Source organism: Bos mutus, chromosome 19 (genome assembly GCF_027580195.1).
Source record: "Bos mutus isolate GX-2022 chromosome 19, NWIPB_WYAK_1.1, whole genome shotgun sequence".
Lineage (NCBI taxonomy): Eukaryota > Metazoa > Chordata > Mammalia > Artiodactyla > Bovidae > Bos > Bos mutus.
The window spans coordinates 32832301-32852251 of record NC_091635.1 but is presented as its reverse complement, the minus strand read 5'-3'; the positions used below and the strand labels follow the sequence as shown (position 1 = coordinate 32852251).

The 19951-nt window shown below is 37.5% G+C and overlaps 1 protein-coding gene across 1 annotated transcript in view; it reads right to left on the bottom strand.

The window, feature by feature from the left end:
* Positions 1 to 19951, bottom strand: part of EFCAB13 (EF-hand calcium binding domain 13) — a 119690-nt gene that overhangs the window by 32334 nt on the left and 67405 nt on the right. Inside the window, exons 12-14 of the mRNA XM_070357331.1 lie at positions 11768 to 11911; positions 7358 to 7432; positions 325 to 468 (exon numbers count right to left, since the gene is read on the bottom strand). Of these exons, the coding sequence (XP_070213432.1) occupies positions 325 to 468; positions 7358 to 7432; positions 11768 to 11911 (363 nt within the window). The remainder of the gene's footprint in view (positions 1 to 324; positions 469 to 7357; positions 7433 to 11767; positions 11912 to 19951) is intronic.

Genomic DNA, 19951 nt, shown 5'->3' with positions numbered 1-19951 from the left:
CCAGGTTGCTGGCCTGAATAAAGCAACTTTCTCCATTTCCACCAATACTTTTCTCCTGAGTATTGGCCTTTCAAGCAACAAGTAGCCAAACTTGGATTCAGTTTGGCCTCATCCGGTTACAGTCAATGCATATTTGATCAATGTAGAGCAGTAATATATTAGATACTAATTATTTTCTATAGGACAGTCAAACAATATGAGCTTTCTTTACATTTCCTAAATGTATATCCTGGCATATCAACCAAATAAAGGATATAAGGATAAATAAAGATTGGCAGAAGATAAAACCATATATCTTTTAATTTTAGTATTTGAAATACTCACCATCAGCTGTTGCCAATTTCAGTGCAGTCATGAATTCATCTTTGTTTAAATTATTGTTCAAATTAGACAGAGTATTCCACAGGTCAGGAGCACTCATCTTTTCTTTGCTGAGATTGTGGAAGTTTTCAATAGTATCAGGCAATACTAAAGGGTACATAAAACATATGTTTTACAACATTCTTGTTCAAGAAATTAATACAGCAAACTATTATCTGGAATAGTTATGAATTGAGATTTTTATGGTTAAGAATAACAAATAGAGATAAATTAATTGCCAACTTCCAAATATTAAAATATAATAATATAAAATTAAGTGTATCTTTGAAGATTCTAAAATATTTCAAGAACTTATAGTTCCATATATAAAGAAACTTAAAAATAACTAAGCACCCTAAATAATCATTATAAAGAATAACTTTCATTGAACTATAGATTTTTTTATTTTATTTTTTAACTTTACAATATTGTATTGGTTTTGCCATACAATAGCCTGAATTCACAAACATGTCCAACTGATAAAACCATGAATTAAATATCTTTTTCTCTGTATCTCCCCACAAAATCCTTTTCTGGATAACTATTTCCTCTTCACTATACCACTGCAGACTATGGAAGGAAATTTTGTTTTATTAAAACTCCAACAGAAAACCTTTGTAAAGTTTTAACAGGGAAATGAAATTATCTTATTATAAAAGTATAAAAGATTATTCTATTGCTATGTAGACCATGAACTTTCTGAAGACCAGGCAGTTAGGAAGCTTTTGAAAAATGTCAGTGGTAGCAGTTCACAGAAAAAATGACAGTGGCGTCAACAAGGGTGAAAACGATGGAGATGATGAGAAGTGAACCAACATAGGATATATTTTGAGCATAAAGCTGAGAAAGCATTTAATGATGAACTGAATGACAGTCTAGGGGGACTGGGACCACGAAGAACTTCTAGGTTTGAGACCTGAGCAGCTGGGTGGAGAGTAGGGTCAGTAGCTGAGTTAGTAAAGACTAGGGAAAGAATAAGCTTGTTGGAAAACAAGAATTCTTTTCCATACACATTAAGTTTGAGATAAATAGGGAGTCAAAAGGATACAGGTATTATTTAAAGCAGTAGGATCACTCAGAGAAAGCCTTAGAGAATGAGACTCAGAATGGAATCTGAGATCACACTAACATTTAGAAGTCAGCCAGAAAAGAAGCAGCCAGCAAACAAAACAAAAGAGGAAGGGACATATATAATGGAATATTATTCAGTGACTAGAGAATTCTGCCATTTGCAACCTTGAGGGTATTAAGTGAGGTAAGTCAGACAGGGAAAGACAAATACTAGAAGATCTCACTTATATGTGAAATCTAAAAAAGCAGAACTCATAGACACAGATGGAGAAGGCAATGGCACCCCACTCCAGTACTCTTGCCTGGAAAATCCATGGACAGAGGAGCCTGGTAGGCTGCAATCCATGGGGTCGCTAAGAGTCGGGAACAACTGAGCGACTTAACTTTCACTTTTCACTTTCATGCATTAGAGAAGGAAATGGCAACCCACTCCAGTGTTCTTGCCTGGAGAATCCCAGGGATAGGGGGAGCCTGTGGGCTGCTGTCTATGGGGTTGCACAGAGTCGGACACGACTGAAGCGACTTAGCAGCAGCAGCAGCAGCATAGACACAGAAAACAGGATGTTGGCTACCAGGGCTTGAGGAGTCGGGAACTAGGGAGATGTTGGTCAAAGGATGCTAGCTTGCAATTAGAAGATCAGTATGCCCTGGGATTCTAATGAGCAGCATAGTGATTATAGTTAACAATACTGTATTGTATACTTGAAAATTGTGAAGAGACTAAATCTTAAATGCTCTCACCACAAAAAAGAAATAATAATGTGACGTGATGGAGGTGTTAGTTAACACTATGGTGGTAATCCTACCGCAAAAAGTATACCAAATCAACACATTGCACACCTTAAACTTACACAATATGTCAATTATATATCAATTTTTGAAAAAGGAAAAGCCAATTAGATGAGAAGGAAATTAGACTATAATGTCACAGAAGACAGGGGGAGATAAATTTTCAAGAAAAACATGTTAAAACCTGCTAGAGATAAATAAGATAAAGACAGAAAATTGACCACTGCATTTAGCAAGACAAGATTTAACATTTTGTAAAAAGCTAGTATGGAGTGGCAGGGCTCCCCAGGTGGTTTAATGGTAAAAAAAATTCACTTGCCAATGCAGGAGACATAGAAGACTTGGGTTTGATCCCTGGTTATCCTGTAAAAAAAATTTCTTCATGACCCAGACAATCACAATGCTGTGATCACTCACCTAGAGCCAGACATCCTGGAATGTGAGGTCAAGTGGGCCTTAGAAAGCATCACTACGAACAAAGCTAGTGGAGGTGATGGAATTCCACTTGAGCTATTTCAAATCCTAAAAGATGATGCTGTGAAAGTGCTGCACTCAATATGCCAGCAAATTTGGAAAACTCAGCAGTGGCCACAGGACTGGAAAAGGTCAGTTTTCATTCCAATCCCAAAGAAAGGCAATGCCAAAGAATGCTCAAACTACTGCACAATTGCACTCATCTCACATGCTAGTAAAGTAATGCTCAAAATTCTCCAAGCCAGGCTTCAGCAATATGTGAACTGTGAACTTCCTGATGTTCAAGCTGGCTTTAGAAAAGGCAGAGGAACCAGAGATCAAATTGCCAACATCCGCTGGATCATGGGAAAAGCAACTTTTTCACTCTCCTCTTTCACTTTGATCAAGAGGCTTTTGAGTTCCTCTTCACTTTCTGCCATAAGGGTGGTGTCATCTGCATATCTGAGGTTATTGATATTTCTCCCGGCATACTTGATTCCAGCTTGTGCTTCTTCCAGTCCAGCGTTTCTCATGATGTACTCTGCACATAAGTTAAATAAGCAGGGTAACAATATACAGCCTTGACGTACTCCTTTCCTGATTTGAAACCAGTCTGTTGTTTCACATCCAGTTCTGACTGTTGCTTCTTGACCTGCACACAGATGTCTCAGGAGGATGGTCAGGAGGTCTTGTATTCCTATCTCTTTAAGAATTTTCCATATTTGTTGTGATCCACACAAAGGCTTTGGCATAGTCAATAAAGCAGAAATAGATGTTTTTCTGGAACTCTCTTGCTTTTTCCATGATCCAGTGGATGTTGGCAATTTGATCTCTGGTTCCTCTGCCTTTTCTAAATCCAGCTTGAACATCTGGAAGTTCACAGTTCATGTACTGTTGAAGCCTGGCTTGGAGAATTTTGAGCATTACTTTGCTAGAGTGTGAGATGAGTGCAATTGTGCAGCAATCTGATCACATGGACCACCACCTTGTTTAACTCAGTGAAACTATGAGCCATGCTGTGTAGGGCCACCCAAGACAGATGGGTCATAGTGGAGAGTGCTGACAAAATGGAATATACTCAGCCATAAAAAGAACCAAATCCTGTCACTGCAGCAATTTGGATGCACCTACCCACTCCAGTGTTCTTGCCTGGAGAATCCCAGGGACGGGGGAGTCTGGGGCTGCCATCTATGGGGTCACACAGAGTCGGACACAACTGAAGTGACTTAGCAGCAGCAGCAGCAGAGAATACTATGCTTAGTGAAATAAGTCAGATAAAGAAAAATACTGTATGATATCATGTTTATGTGGAATCTAAGAAAATAAATGAATGTATACAGTTAACAGAACCAGACTCACATATATAGAAAACAGATTAGTGGTTACCAGTGAGGAGAGGAAAGAAAAGAGGGAAGGGACAAAATGGCTGTATGGGATTAAGAGATACAAACTTCTATGCATAAACTAGACAGCAACAAAGATACATTGTATAGCACAGGTAGTTATAGCCATCATCTTGTAAAATACAAAAAATAAACAAATAAAAATCAAGATAAAAGAATAAAAACTAAAATAAATTCTACAGCAACCACATAGAATAATCAAGTGGCTTACATAAAATCTGAATGAGTACACAATGTAAAAATATACATCCAATCACTGAATGTGCTTGAAAAGGTTTTACTAAAATTATTCTCTCTTAGCATTGACTTTAATTTTAAAATTACTTGAAGAAAAAGAATTAGAAAGGAAATAATCTAAAAATGAAATTCCTAGGAAAAGTGACTAAGAAGCAAATAATCCTTTCATCCAACTAATCAATTGGGTTTCCTTGTATAAGAAACAAATTAAATTGATACATAAGGTAAAAATGGCTGTTACTTAAAGCGCACTATTTCCTAATATATGCCACAAAATAACACAATCCTACTTTTAGCACCAATTTTTAAGGTACTAATTTCATTCAATTTAAAATATACATATATGACCTCAAGATGGAGAAGCTCTATACAGTCAGCAAAAACAAGACCAGGAGCTGACTGTGGCTCAGATCATGAATTCCTTATTACCAAATTCAGACTGAAATTGAAGAAAGTGGAGAAAACCACTAGACCATTCAGGTATGACCTAAATCAAATCCCTTATGACTACACAGTAGAAGTGAGAAATAGATTTAAGGAACTAGATCTGATAGAGTGCCTGATGAACTACGGACGGAGGTTCATGACATTGTACAGGAGAGAGGAATCAAGACCATGCCCAAGAAAAAGAAATGCAAAAAAAAGCAAAATGGCTGTCTGAGGAGGCCTTACAAATATCTGTGAAAAGAAGGGAAGCGAAAAGCAAAGGGGAAAAGGAAAGATATGCCCATTTGAATGCAGAGTTCCAAAGAATAGCAAGGAGAAATAAGAAAGCCTTCCTCAGCGATCAATGTAAAGAAATAGAGGAAAACAACAGAATGGGAAAGACTAGAGACCTCTTCAAGAAAATTAGAGATACCAAGGGAACATTTCATGCAAAGATGGGCTCAATAAAGGACAGAAATGGTATGGACCTAACAGAAGCAGAAAATATTAAGAAGACATGGCAAGAATACACAGAAGAACTGTACAAAAGAGATCTTCATGACCCAGATAATCACTATGGTATGATCACTCACCTAGAGCCAGACATCCTGGAATGTGAAGTCAAGTGGGCCTTAGGAAGCATCACTACGAACAAAGCTAGTAGAGGTGATGGAATTCCAGTTGAGCTATTTCAAATCCTGAAAGATGATGCTGTGAAAGTGCTGCACTCAATATGCCAGCAAATTTGGAAAACTCAGCAGTGGCCACAGGACTGGAAAAGGTCAGTTTTCATTCCAATCCCAAAGAAAGGCAATGCCAAAGAATGCTCAAACTACTGCACAATTGCACTCATCTCACACACTAGTAAAGTAATGCTCAAAATTTTCCAAGCCAGACTTCAGCAGTATGTGAACTGTGAGCTTCCAGATGTTCAAGATGGTTTTAGAAAAGGCAGAGGAACCAGAGATCAAATGGCCAACATCCGCTGGATCATGGAAAAAGCAAGACAGTTCTAGACAAACATCTACTTCTGCTTTATTGACTATACCAAAGCCTTTGACTGTGTGGATCACAATAAACTGTGGAAAATTCTGAAAGAGATGAAAATACCACACCACCTGACCTGCCTCTTGAGAAATCTGTATGCAGGTCAGGAAGCAACAGTTAGAACTGGACATGGAACAACAGACTGGTTCCAAATAGGAAAAGGAGTACATTGAGGATGTATATTGCCACCCTGCTTATTGAACTTATATGCAGAGTACATCATTAGAAACGCTGGGCTGGAGGAAGCACAAGCTGGATTCAAGATTGCTGGGAGAAATATTAATATGTCAGATATGCAGATGACACCACCCTTACGGCAGAAAGCGAAGAAGAACTAAAGAGCCTCTTGCTGAAAGTGAAAGAGGAGAGTGAAAAGTTGGCTTAAAGCTCAACATTCAGAAAACTAAGATCATGTCACATGGTCCCGTCACTTCATGGCAAAAAGATGAGGAAACAGTGGCAACGGTGGCTAACTTTATTTTGGGGGACTCCAAAATCACTGCAGATGGTGATTGCAGCCATGAAATTAAAAGACGCTTACTCCTTGGAAGGGAAGTTATGACCAACCTAGACAGCATATTAAAAAGCAGAGACATTACTTTGCCAACAAAGGTCCATCTAGTCAAGGCTATGGCTTTTCCAGTGGGCATGTATGGATGTGAGAGTTAGACTGTGAAGAAAGCGGAGCGCAGAAGAATTGATGCTTTCGAACTGTGGTGCTGGAGAAGACTCTTGAGAGTCCCTTGGACTGCAAGGAGATCCAAGTCCATCCTAAAGGAGAGCAGTCCTGGGTGTTCATTGGAAGGACTGATGTTGAAGCTGAAACTCTAAGACTTTGGCCACCTGATGGGAAGGGTTGACTCATTGGAAAAGACCCTGATGCTGGGAAAGATTGAGGGCAGGAGGAGAAGGGGACGACAGAGGATGAGATGGTTGGATGGCATAACCGACTCAATGGACATGGGTTTGTGTGGACTCCGGGGAGGCCTGGCATGCTATGGTTCATGGGCTCGCAAAGAGTCGGACACAACTGAGCTACTGAACTGAACTGATATGACCTTACATTTTTTTACAGTGAGCTTCTTAGTGACAAGACTGTCTTTTTCATTTTCAAACAGTATCTTTAGCACTCTCACAGCTTAACATATAATCTGATACATAGTAATGGCTCAAGAAATGTTATCAAATAAATTGGAAGATGAAAAAAATATGAACGCTGAAACCAGAAATTTTGTATTATAGTACTCAGCTATGATCACTAGATGGCATCACTTTCCCAAAGTAATAAAACATTTAAAATCTTCCCAAAATATGGATTTCATACATATGATTCTAGCTGTATATAATGAAGTGTGAGGTTGAGTAGTAAGATTATGATAGCTTTCCATTCATTTGCATATGGAAGGTCTTTTAGATTTAGGAATCAGTAATGGAGATGATTAAGGTCAAACATAGCAGTAAGCCAACTATTTATTTGTCTGATGATCTTCAGGATGCCTAGTTCTTTTAGTGTATTACACTTTTCTAAAATCTGTCAAACTATTTAGTCCACAAAAAGTACAAATCCTTACCTAATTGTTCAGAGAAGCGTTCCGTGTTGCTCATCATAGTATCAACAAATTGTTTAAAATTCACTTTTTTTGTTTCTTAAGGGAAAAGAACACATTTTCTTCAGTATTAACTTGAAGATTTATTGTGATAAATACTAAATTATGTAAAATAAGGTATATATTCAGGGAGATAACATAATTATATCCATCAGCTAATACTAACCACTAAAGATATATGGGTATAAGCGGGGAAAGCAATTCAATTTACAGGCAAAAACTAAGCCCTGAAAACACCAAGAAAACTTATCAAAAATCCTTCTAGTCACAAGTGTACAATGTTTTTAACTTTAAACTTATATAAACATATTATCTTGACTTGCCCTTGCAACAACTCAGTAAATATATAGGCAAATAATTAATATACTATTTATACATGTTAAAAAAACATGCATATATGATATGATTTCACAACAGATAATACAAAATCAGGAATTCGAGAAGAGCTCTCTTGACTCTTGGCTGCTTCTACATCAGGCTAACATTCATACAAATATCTTTACTCAAGCATGCTACTGAAACAATTAAACATTTTAATAGTCACTTTATACCTTAAAATTCTTCATAATATCCCAATGATAAAGAATAAAACATTTCTAAGAATTTTCCAAGGCCAGATATAAAGGTTTTACATAAATATGGTGAGTTTTTGATAATCCTTGTCCTTTGCTTACCCCATTGAGAAAAAAAAATCTAATAGACTATAAAAAATACACCACAGTATACTTTCTATTTTCAAGACTAAATATCCTTGAGTAGTTTACTTCAAAGAGCACCAAATCACTTTATATTCTTAGCCAAATCTTTTGAGACAAAAGTAGTGAGACCTTGAAAAATTCTGGGGGAATTCAGAGTTCATTAAGATTTACATTCCCTGACAGGAACATATAAATTTTCTAAAGCAATAAATTCTGCTCTTTTATTTTATTATATTTGATACCCTGGTAGCTCAGATGGTAAAGCATCCACCTGCAATGTGGGAGACCTGGGTTCGATCCCTGGGTTGGGAAGATCCCCTGGAGGAGTGCATGGCAACTCACTCCAGTATTCTAGACTGGAGAATCCCCATGGACAGAGGAGCCTGACAAGCTACAGTCCCTAGGGTCACAAAGAGTTGAACACAACTGAGCAACTGAGCACATATACATACATACAAAAAAGAATATTTTTTTGTATTTCCTCTTTTTTTATGATATTATACATGTTTTAATGCCATTCTACCAAATCACCACCCCCCCTTCTCCCACACAGTCCAAAAGACTGTTCTATACATCTGTGTCTTTTTTGCGGTCTCGCATACAGGGTTGTCGTTACCATCTTTCTAAATTCCATATATATGCGTTAGTATACTGTATTGTTTTTCTTTCTGGCTTACTTCACTCTGTATAATATATTGGAGACATATTTTCATTATGAAAAGCTTCCCTGGTGGTTCAGATGGTAAAGAATCTGCCTGCAATATGAGAGACCCAGGTTTGATCCCTGGGTCGGGAAGATCCCCAAAAGGGAATGGCTACCCATTCAGCATTCTTGCCTAGAGAATTCCATGGACAGAGGAGCCTGGAGGAATACAGTCCATAGTGTCACAAAAAGTCAGACACGACTGAGTGACCGGGCACACATTAAAATCAATGTTGCCTTGAACATGTCTGCTTGTACATCAGTGCAAATTATTTTCTTAGATTTATTGCTGAAAGTGAATTTTTCTAAGCCATATGAAAACCTTACCAAAACACTACATAATGTTTTTCAAAGTTTTTTAAACCACTTTCACCATATTTAGCAACACTTATATTAACAGAAATATTAATTTTTGCCAAGTAGGTGGATATAAAAAGTCATCTCACTGTGACCTAAATTTTGCATTTTCCTGATTCCTACTGCTGCTGCTGCTGCTGCTAAGTCACTTCAGTCGTGTCCAACTCTGTGCGATCCCATCGACGGCAGCCCACCAGGCTCCCCCGTCCCTGGGATTCTCCAGGCAAGAACACTGGAGTGGGTTGTCATTTTCTTCTCCAATGCATGAAAGTGAGAAGTGAAAGTGAAGTCTCTCAGTCGTGTCCAACTCTGTGGACCCCATGGACTGCAGCACATCAGGCTCCTCCGTCCGTGGGATTTTCCAGGCAAGAGTACTGGAGTGGGGTGCCCCTGATGTTGCAAATCTTTTTATATGATTATTAGAAATTTGTGTTTGTTCACCTGGAAATGACTGTTCTTGAAATTTAGACATTTTTTCTATTAGATGGTTATTTTATAGGGGCTCCCTACAAATACTCTAAAATAATCATCTGCTGCTATGTGTTGCAAATAATCTTTACTCCGTTTGTTGCTTGTCCTATTTGTATTATCTTTTAATAAGAGAAGTTCTTCATTCTAATGTAGCAAAATTTATCAATCTTTTCTGCTTAATGATTTTGTATTTTTTTTTGAAACGTCCCTCCTAACATTAAGTCAGAAAATTTTTCCTCTTTTTTTCCTAAAACTTATACTGTTCACATCTGGAAAGTATTACTGAATATAGCATATAGATAGGGATTCAATTCCTTTTTTTCCGTTTGAAGAGTTAATTATTCCAGCACCATTTATTAAATGGTGTTTCTTTTTCCTCTTATGATCTACCACCTCATTATATATATTGCCATATATGTGTGTAGATAGATTTGGAAGTTCCTTCTATTGTCTTATTGATCAATTTCTCTATCCCTGTGCCATTCTCACACTGTTTAAATTACTATAGCTTTATAATGAGCCTGGATAATCCAGAAAGCACGTCTCAGTCAACACCATACACACACACACACACACACACACACAACTACATATGTTTTTCTTCTTCTTGGCCTTTACTCACACATACAAATATTAGAATTAGCTCATCAAAAAAGTTAGGGTTTTATTAGTATTGTTTTGGATAAACATTAATCAGATTTGACAGTCTTGGGTCTCTGAATCCATGATATGGGGTATATTACCATTTATTTAGGTATTTGTAATGTCTTTTAAAAGTTTTATCATTTTATCCACATAGGTCTTATATAACTTACAGTAGATTTGTTTCTATTTCTTTTTACTTTTTATTATGAAAAATTGTAAATACATTCAAAATAGAAAGTAAATGGCAATGAGCACCATGTACACTCCCTAGATGCAAATATTATCAACTCATGGTCATTATTATTTTATCTATAACCATATACACGCCTCTACCTCACTCTCAACCTTTCTTTTTAGGAAAGTTGCTGCTATGTTCTAGGGGCACCTAAAAGAATTGGTACCTTTATTATGCACTGTGGGCTTTGACATAATAAACAGTCATTCTTTGCCCCCCTTCATGCCTTTAGTCCTGACTTGTGTCAATCAGAGAGTAAAATCACAAACCCTACCTTCTGTTTACATTTTTGCCTAGGGGGAAAAAATGTCTGAAAAACTATTCAGTTAGTTCAGTTCAATTCAGTTGCTCAGTCATGTCCGACTCTGCGACCCCATGAATCGCAGCATGCTAGGGCTCCCTGTCCATCACCAACTCCTGGAGTTTACCCAAACTCATGTCCATCAAGTCGGTGATGCCATCCAGCCATCTCATCCTCTGTCGTCCCCTTCTCCTCCTGCCCCCAATCCCTCCCAGCATCAGGGTCTTTTCCAATGAGTCAACCCTTTGCATGAGGTGGCCAAAACACTGGAGTTTCAACTTCAGCATCAGTCCTTCCCAATGAACACCCAGGACTGATCTCCTTCAGAATGGACTGGTTGGATCTCCTTGCAGTCCAAGGGACTCTCAAGAGTCTTCTCCAACACCACAGTTCAAAAGCATCAATTCTTTGGTGCTCAGCCTTCTTCACAGTCCAACTCTCACATCCATACATGACCACTGGAAAAACCATAGCCCTGACTAGACGGACCTTTGCTGGCAAAGTAATGTCTCTGCTTTTTAATATGTTATCTAGGTTGGTCATAACTTCCCTTCCAAGGAGTAAGTGTCTTTTAATTTCATGGCTGCAGTCACCATCTGCAGTGATTTTGGAGCCCAAAAAAATAAAGTCTGACACTGTTTCCACTGTTTCCCCATCTATTTGCCATGAAGTGATAGGACCACATGCCACGATCTTAGTTTTCTGAATGTTGAGCTTTAAGCCAACTTTTTCACTCTCCTCCTTCACTTTCATCAAGAGGCTTTTTAAGACTGCTTATTTCTGGACACTGAGATTTTGAGAGTCTTGTACTTTTTAGTATTTTTGTACTTTTCTGTATTGGCTTAACTTTAATGGACTTTTTTTCCAATAAAAACTGTAAAGTCATCACTCTGAGGAAAAGAATAGCAAACTGATCCTCTTTTCAGATATATCAACCCAGTTTTCCTGAAAATACGTCACTTACCACCAACTTCAGTCAACTCTGTGATCTTCTGAAATCCTGGCTTAGAAAGGTAAACTCCTAAATTTTGAAGACAAGTGTTCAGATCCCCATAATCAATATTTTCATCTTTAATTTTATCAATAGCTTTAACGACATCAGTCAACACTGAAAATAAAGCAGTATGCAAATAAGTATTAAATATACGTCAAAAAGAAAACACCAATAGTAAGATGAATTTTGGTTTTAACACATCAACGAAATACTAAAAATTTCACAAATGTTATATATGAAAAGAATTGATACTTTCAAATTGTGGTTCTGAAGAAGACCCTTGAGAATCCCTTGGACAGCAAGGGGATCACACCACTCAATCCTAAAGGAAATCAAGCCTGAATATTCATTGGAAGGACTGATGCTAAAGTTCCAATACTTTGCCCACCTAATGCAAAGAGCAGACTTACTGGAAAAGACACTGATGCTGGGAAAGATTGAAGGCAGGAGGAAAAGGGAGTGACAGGCATGAGATGGTTGGATGGCATCATCAATTTATGGACATGAGTTTGAGCAAACTCTGGGAGATTAGTGAAGGACAGGGAACCCTAGCATGCTGGAGTGCTGCAGTCCATGGTTTCGCAAAGAGTCAGACATGACTGAGTGACTGAACAACTGAAAGTAGGTCAAATATGATCCAATTAGCTTTGAAGTGTGGTGAGAAGACAAAAAATAAACATAACAAGTTAAACATGTCTCCTTGGCAGGGGCTGTGAAAGAGGCAATATTTCTCTTAAGAGGTCTAATCACGACTAAGTTTAATCATAAGTAGTTTAATTATGACTAAACCTGGTTTAATCATGACTAGTATAGGATGATAATAAAAAATTTTATAATTTTTGTAAATTGTACTTTCTTTGGATAATTAGATTATGGTTTTGTTTATATTTTTCTTTATATTTCTGCATAATCCAAATATGTCTAATCACCTTGTATAACACAAATAATTATAAAAAGTATTTCATCTTCAAATGTTTCTCATAGACACTTTTAAAACGAGTGTAAAGAAATAACTCACAAAGAAGAAAAAGAAAAGTATTTTCAGAATCTTTAATAATATGAATATTAATAAGTTATAAAATCACAGTATGAAATATTTGGAGAAAAGAGAAGAAAGAATCAATGAACTGAAAGACAGAAAAATCACTCAATGAACAACACAAAGAAAATAGGTTGAAATAAAAAAGAAGAGAGTCTCAGGGACCTGTAGCTGTATAAAAAAATGATCTAACATTGTAAAATCAGAGTCTCAGAAGAAAAGAGAGACAGCATGGCTAAAAAGGTACTCAAAGAAATAACAGCTAAACAATTTCCAAATTTTTAGCAACAGATATGAACCTACAGATCCAAGAAAATAAGTGAAACTCAAACAGGATAAAGCCAAAGAAATCCATGTCAAGACACATCATAATTAAACACAGAGAAAAAAATTTTAAAGTAGTTAAAGAAAAATGACACCTTACCTATAGGGGGGAGAAAAAACTGATGAAGATTTCCCTCAGAAACCATGGACACCAGAAAGAAGTGGCACCATATTTTTCAAGTGCTGAAAGAAAAGAACTTTCAACCCCAAATTCATACTTAGAAAAAAAAATATCCTTCAGGAATGAAAGGAAAATCAAGATGTTCTCAGATGAAAGAAAATGAAGAGAATCTATTGACAGTAAACCAATGAATGGTTAAATGGAAGATGTTTAAACAGAAAGAAAAGGATAAAACAAAGAACTTTGGAGTATCAGGAAGGAAAAATAAAAAGTGGTAAGCCAAAATATGGGTAAATATAGTAGGCTTTCCTTCTCTTAATTTTTAAATCACATTTGATGGTTGAGGCAAAAATTATAAAACTGTCCAATATGCTTTTAAATATATGTAAAGGATATATTTAAGACAATTATATCATACATATGGGAGGATAAAGGGACATAAGGATAGACAATATTTCTATACTTCATTTGAACTGGTAAAATAATGACAGCAGTAGACTGTGATAAGTTTTTATTTATATATATATATATATATATATATATATATATATATATAAAATACCTGAAACAACCACCAAAAAGAGATACATTCTAAAATAATATAGATAAATCAAAATGGAATTCTAAAAATGGGCAAAATATTTGAATATATATTTCACCAAAGACACCTGAATGGCTAGCAAACATATACAAAAATACTCAACATTATTAGCCATTAGGGAAATGAAAATTAAAAGCAAAATAAGATATCACTAGACACTTATTATAACAGTTAAAATTTTAAAAAACCAAGCGTTTACAAAGGTGTGAAGAAACTAGAATCTTTATACATTGCTGTTGAGAAAGAAAATGTTATAGCTACTTTGGAAAACAGTTTGGCAATTTGTTAAAAACCTAAACATAAATTTACTATACAGACTAACAATCTTTCTCCTAGGGATTTACCCATGAGAAATAAAAGCGTATGTCCATAGAAAGACATGTATGCAAATATTAATTTCATTACTACTGATAAAAGTCACAAATTGAAAAAGTCAAATGTCTATGAACTTGCCACCCATCAACAAAACAGAGTATATCTATAAACTGTAATATGAATTTGTCCATAAAAAGGAATGAACTATTGATACTTACTGCAACATGAATTAACCTTAAAAACATTATGCAAAATGAAGGAAGCCAAGTATGAAAGACATGTTGTATGATTTAATTTGTATTAACTGTCAAAAAAAAAAAGGCCCAATCATAAAGCCTGAAAGCAAATTAGTGGTTGTCTAGGGATTGGGTGAAGATGAATTAAAATGGGCATGAGAGAATTTTCAGGACTGATAGAAATGTTACAAACTGGATTGTGTCTACTTCTGGATATATAGCTAAAATAATCAAAGTAGCAGCCTAAAGAGATATCTGCATTCCCATCTGTATAGTAGTACTATTCACAACAGCCAAGTGGTGGAAGAAACACATGTGTGCACTGACAAATGAATAAGCAAAATGTGGTGTATCAGATCAAATCAGATCAGTTGCTCAGTTGTGTCCGACTCTTTGCGACCCCATGAACCGCAGCACGCCAGGCCTCCCTGTCCCTCACCTACTCCCAGAGTTCACTGAGACTCACGTCCATCGAGTCAGTGATGCCATCCGGCCATCTCATCCTCTGTCGTCCCCTTCTCCTCCTGCCCCCAATCCCTCCCAGCATGAGAGTCTTTTCCAGTGAGTCAACTCTTCGCATGAGGTGGCCAAAGTACTGGAGTTTCAGCTTTAGCATCATTCTTTCCAAAGAAATCCCAGGGCTGATCTCCTTTAGAATGGACTGGTTGGATCTCCTTGCAGTCCAAGGGACTTTCAAGAGTCTTCTCCAACACCACAGTTCAAAAGCATCAATTCTTCGGCACACAGCCTTCTTCACAGTCCAACTCTCACATCCATACATGACCACAGGAAAAACCATAGCCTTGACTAGACGGACCTTTGTTGGCAAAGTAATGTCTCTGCTTTTGAATATGCTATCTAGGTTGGTCATAACTTTCTTTCCAAGGAGTAAGCGTATTTTAATTTCATGGCTGCAGTCACCATCTGTAGTGATTTTGGAGCCCAGAAAAATAAAGTCTGACACTGTTTCCACTGTTTCCCCATCTATTTCCCATAAAGTGGTGGGACCGGATGCCATGATCTTCGTTTTCTGAATGTTGAGCTTTAAGCCAACTTTTTCACTCTCCTCTTTCACTTTCATCAAGAAGCTTTTGAGTTCCTCTTCACTTTCTGCCATAAGGGTGGTGTCATCTGCATATCTGAGGTTATTGATATTTCTCCCGGCAATCTTGATTCCAGCTTGTGTTTCTTCCAGTCCAGTGTTTCTCATGATGTACTCTGCATGTAAGTTAAATAAACAGGGTGACAATATACAGCCTTGACGTACTCCTTTTCCTATTTGGAACCAGTCTGTTGTTCCATGTCCAGTTCTAACTGTTGCTTCCTGACCTGCATACACATTTCTCAAGAGGCAGATCAGGTGGTCTGGTATTCCTATCTCTTTCAGAATTTTCCACAGTTTATTGTGATCCACACAGTCAAAGGCTTTGACATAGTCAATAAAGCAGAAATAGATGTTTTCCTGGAACTCTCTTGCTTTTTCTATGATCCAGCAGATGTTGGCAATTTGATCTCTGGTTCCTCTGCCTTTTCTAAAACCAGCTTGAACATCAGGAAGTTCACCGTTCACGTACTGCTGAAGCCTGGTTTGGAGAATTTTGAGCATTACTTTACTAGCGTGTGAGATGAGTGCAATTGTGCGGTAGTTGGAGCATTCTTTGGCATTGCCTTTCTTTGGGATTGGAATGAAAACTGACCTTTTCCGGTTCTGTGGCCACTGCTGAGTTTTCCAAATTTGCTGGCATGTTGAGTGCAGCACTTTCACAGCATCATCTTCCAGGATTTGGAATAGCTCAACTGGAATTCCATGACCTCCACTAGCTTTGTTCGTAGTGATGCTTTCTAAGGCCCACTTGACTTCACATTCCAGGATGTCTGGCTCTAGGTCAGTGATCACACCATCGTGATTATCTGGGTTGTGAAGATCTTTTTTGTACAGTTCTTCTGTGTATTCTTGCCATCTCTTCTTAATATCTTCTGCTTCTGTCACAATTTGTATGGAAATACAAAAAACCTTGAATAGCCAAAGCTATCTTGAGAAAGAAGAATGGAACTGGAGGAATCAACCTACCTGACTTCAGGCTCTATTACAAAGCCACAGTTATCAAGACAGTATGGTACTGGCACAAAGACAGAAATATTGATCAATGGAACAAAATAGAAAGCCCAGAGATAAATCCACGCACATATGGACACCTTTTCTTTGACAAAGGAGGCAAGAATATACAATGGAGAAAAGACAATCTCTTTAACAAGTGGTGCTGGGAAATCTGGTCAACCACTTGTAAAAGAATGAAACTAGAACACTTTCTAACACCATACACAAAAATAAACTCAAAATGGATTAAACATCTCAGTGTAAGATCAGAAACTATAAAACTCCTAGAGGAGAACATAGGCAAAACACTCTCCGACATACATCACAGCAGGATCCTCTATGACCCACCTCCCAGAATACTGGAAATAAAAGCAAAAATAAACAAATGGGACCTAATTAAACTTAAAAGCTTCTGCACAACAAAGGAAACTATTAGCAAGGTGAAAAGGCAGCCTTCAGAATGGGAGAAAATAATAGCAAATGAAGCAACTGACAAACAACTAATCTCAAAAATATACAAGCAACTCTTACAGCTCAACTCCAGAAAAATAAACGACCCAATCAAAAAATGGGCCAAAGAACTAAATAGACATTTCTCCCAAGAAGACATACAGATGGCTAACAAACACATGAAAAGATGCTCAATATCACTCATTATCAGAGAAATGCAAATCAAAACCACTATGAGGTACCATTTCACGCCAGTCAGAATGGCTGCAATCCAAAAGTCTACAAGCAATATATGCTGGAGAGGGTGTGGAGAAAAGGGAACCCTCTTACACTGTTGGTGGGAATGCAAACCAGTACAGCCACTATGGAGAACAGTGTGGAGATTCCTTAAAAAACTGGAAATAGAACTGCCTTATGATCCAGCAATCCCACTGCTGGGCATACACACTGAGGAAACCAGAAGGGAAAGAGACACGTGTACCCCAATGTTCATCGCAGCACTGTTTATAATAGCCAGGACATGGAAGCAACCTAGATGCCCATCAGCAGATGAATGGATAAGAAAGCTGTGGTACATATACACAATGGAGTATTACTCAGCCATTAAAAAGAATACATTTGAATCACTTCTAATGAGGTGGATGAAACTGGAGCCTATTATACAGAGTGAAGTAAGCCAGAAAGAAAAACACCAATACAGTATACTAACGCATATATATGGAATTTAGAAAGATGGTAACAATAACCCTGTGTACGAGATAGCAAAAGAGACACTGATATATAGATCAGTCTTACGGACTCTGTGGGGGAGGGAGAGGGTGGGGAGATTTGGGAGAATGGCATTGAAACATGTATAATATCATGTATGAGATGAGTCGCCAGTCCAGGTTTGATGCACGATACTGAATGCTTGGGGCTGGTGCACTGGGATGACCCAGAAGGAGGGTATGGGGAGGGAGGAGGGAGGAGGGTTCAGGATGAGGAACACAGGTATACCTGTGGCGGATTCATTTCGATATTTGGCAAAACTAATACAATATTATAAAGTTTAAAAATAAAATTAAATTAAAAAAAAAATCTTCTGCTTCTGTTAGGTCCACAGGGGAATATTATTCAACATGAAAAAGGAAGGAAATTCTGATACATGCTACAACACAGATCTTGAGGGCATTATGATAAACAAAATAAGCCAGTCACAGAAAGACAAATGCTGTATGATTCTACTAGGGTATCTCAAGTGAACAAATTCACAGAAAGTATTGTAGAATGATGATTTCCAGAGATGGAGGGTCAAGGATGGGTAATTTTTATTTAACTGGTATATAGATATAACTGGTATACAGATTAAGCACAAGCTGGAATCAAGATTGCTGGGAGAAATATCAATAACCCCAGATGTGCAGATGTTACCACCCTTACGGCAGAAAGCGAAGAAGAACTAAAGAGCCTCTTGATGAAAGTGAAAGAGGAGAGTGAAAAAGTTGGCTTAAAACTCAACATTCAGAAAACTAAGATCATGGCATCTGGTCCCATCACTTCATGGCAAATAGATGGAGAAACAATGGAAACAGTGACAGACTTTATTTGGGTGGCGGGGCTCCAAAATCACTGCAGATGGTGACTGCAGCCATGAAATTAAAAGACACTTGATTCTTGGAAGAAAAGTTATGACCAACCTAGACAACGTATTAAAAAGCAGAGATATTACTTTGCCAACAAAGGTCCATCTGGTAAAAGCTCTGGTTTTTCCAGTAGTCATGTATGGATGTAAGAGTTGGACTATAAAGAAAGCTGAGCACCAAAGAATTGATGCTTTTGAACTGTGGTGCTGGAGAAGACTCTTGAGAGTCCCTTGGACTGCAAGGTGATCCAACCAGTCCATCCTAAAGGAAATCAGTTCTGAATATTCATTGGAAGGACTGATGCTGAAGCTGAAACTCCAATACACTTTGCCACCTGATGCAAAGAACTGATTGATTTGAAAAGACCCTGATGTTGGGAAAGATTGAAGGCAGGAGGAGAAGGGGACAACAGAGGATGAGATGGTTGGATGACATCACTGACTCGATGGACATGAGTGAGTAAACTCTGGGAATTGGTGATGGACAGGGAGGCAAATGCCAGGAGACAGTGATGGACAGGGAAGCCTGGCATGCTGCAGTCCATGGGGTTGCAAAGAGTCGGACACGACTCAGCAACTGAACTGAACTGAACTGATAAGAGTTTCAATTTTGTAAGATAAAAAGCTCTGGAGATTGGTTGCACAACAATGTGAATGCACTTAAAACTAAAATTACTGAAATGTACATTTAAAAATTGGTAAGATGGTGAGACTTGCCTGGTGGTCCAGTGGCTAAGAATCTGCCTTCCAGTGCAGGAGATACAGGTTCAATCCCTGGTCAGGGAACTAAGATCCCATATGCTGTGGAGCAACTAAACCCACGTGCACTGCAACTAGAAAAAGCCTATGCGCCACAACAAAAGCCCACTCGTCACAACTAAAAAAAGCCTGTGCACCACAACAAAGACCCAGAGCAAAGAGTCAGCTATGACCAAGACAGACACTACTTCACAAAATAGCAATGAAAGAATGATTGAATTTGTGAATGAATGATTGCATGGTGAAGCATTCAAGAAACCGATTTACTACTAGCATCTTGAAGGAATCCAGAGATTTAAGCACTTACATTAACCAGAAATGACAAATGATAATATAGCTTTTAACATGAGATTCTTCATCTAGGTATAAAAGGAAGTTTCTTCCTTTGGATTAATTTTTTCTTATCTGAGAAGTCTTTAAGGAGAGACAGAAAGTTAACTTCTTTTTAAGCATATGAATAAACAGAAGGAAATAAAACAGCATGCCTTCATAACTTTCATTGCTTTTTAATCTCACAGAAAAAATTAATTATTTATATAAAACATTAAAATATTGCAAATAATAAAAAACTAGATTGTGGTGTGACTATA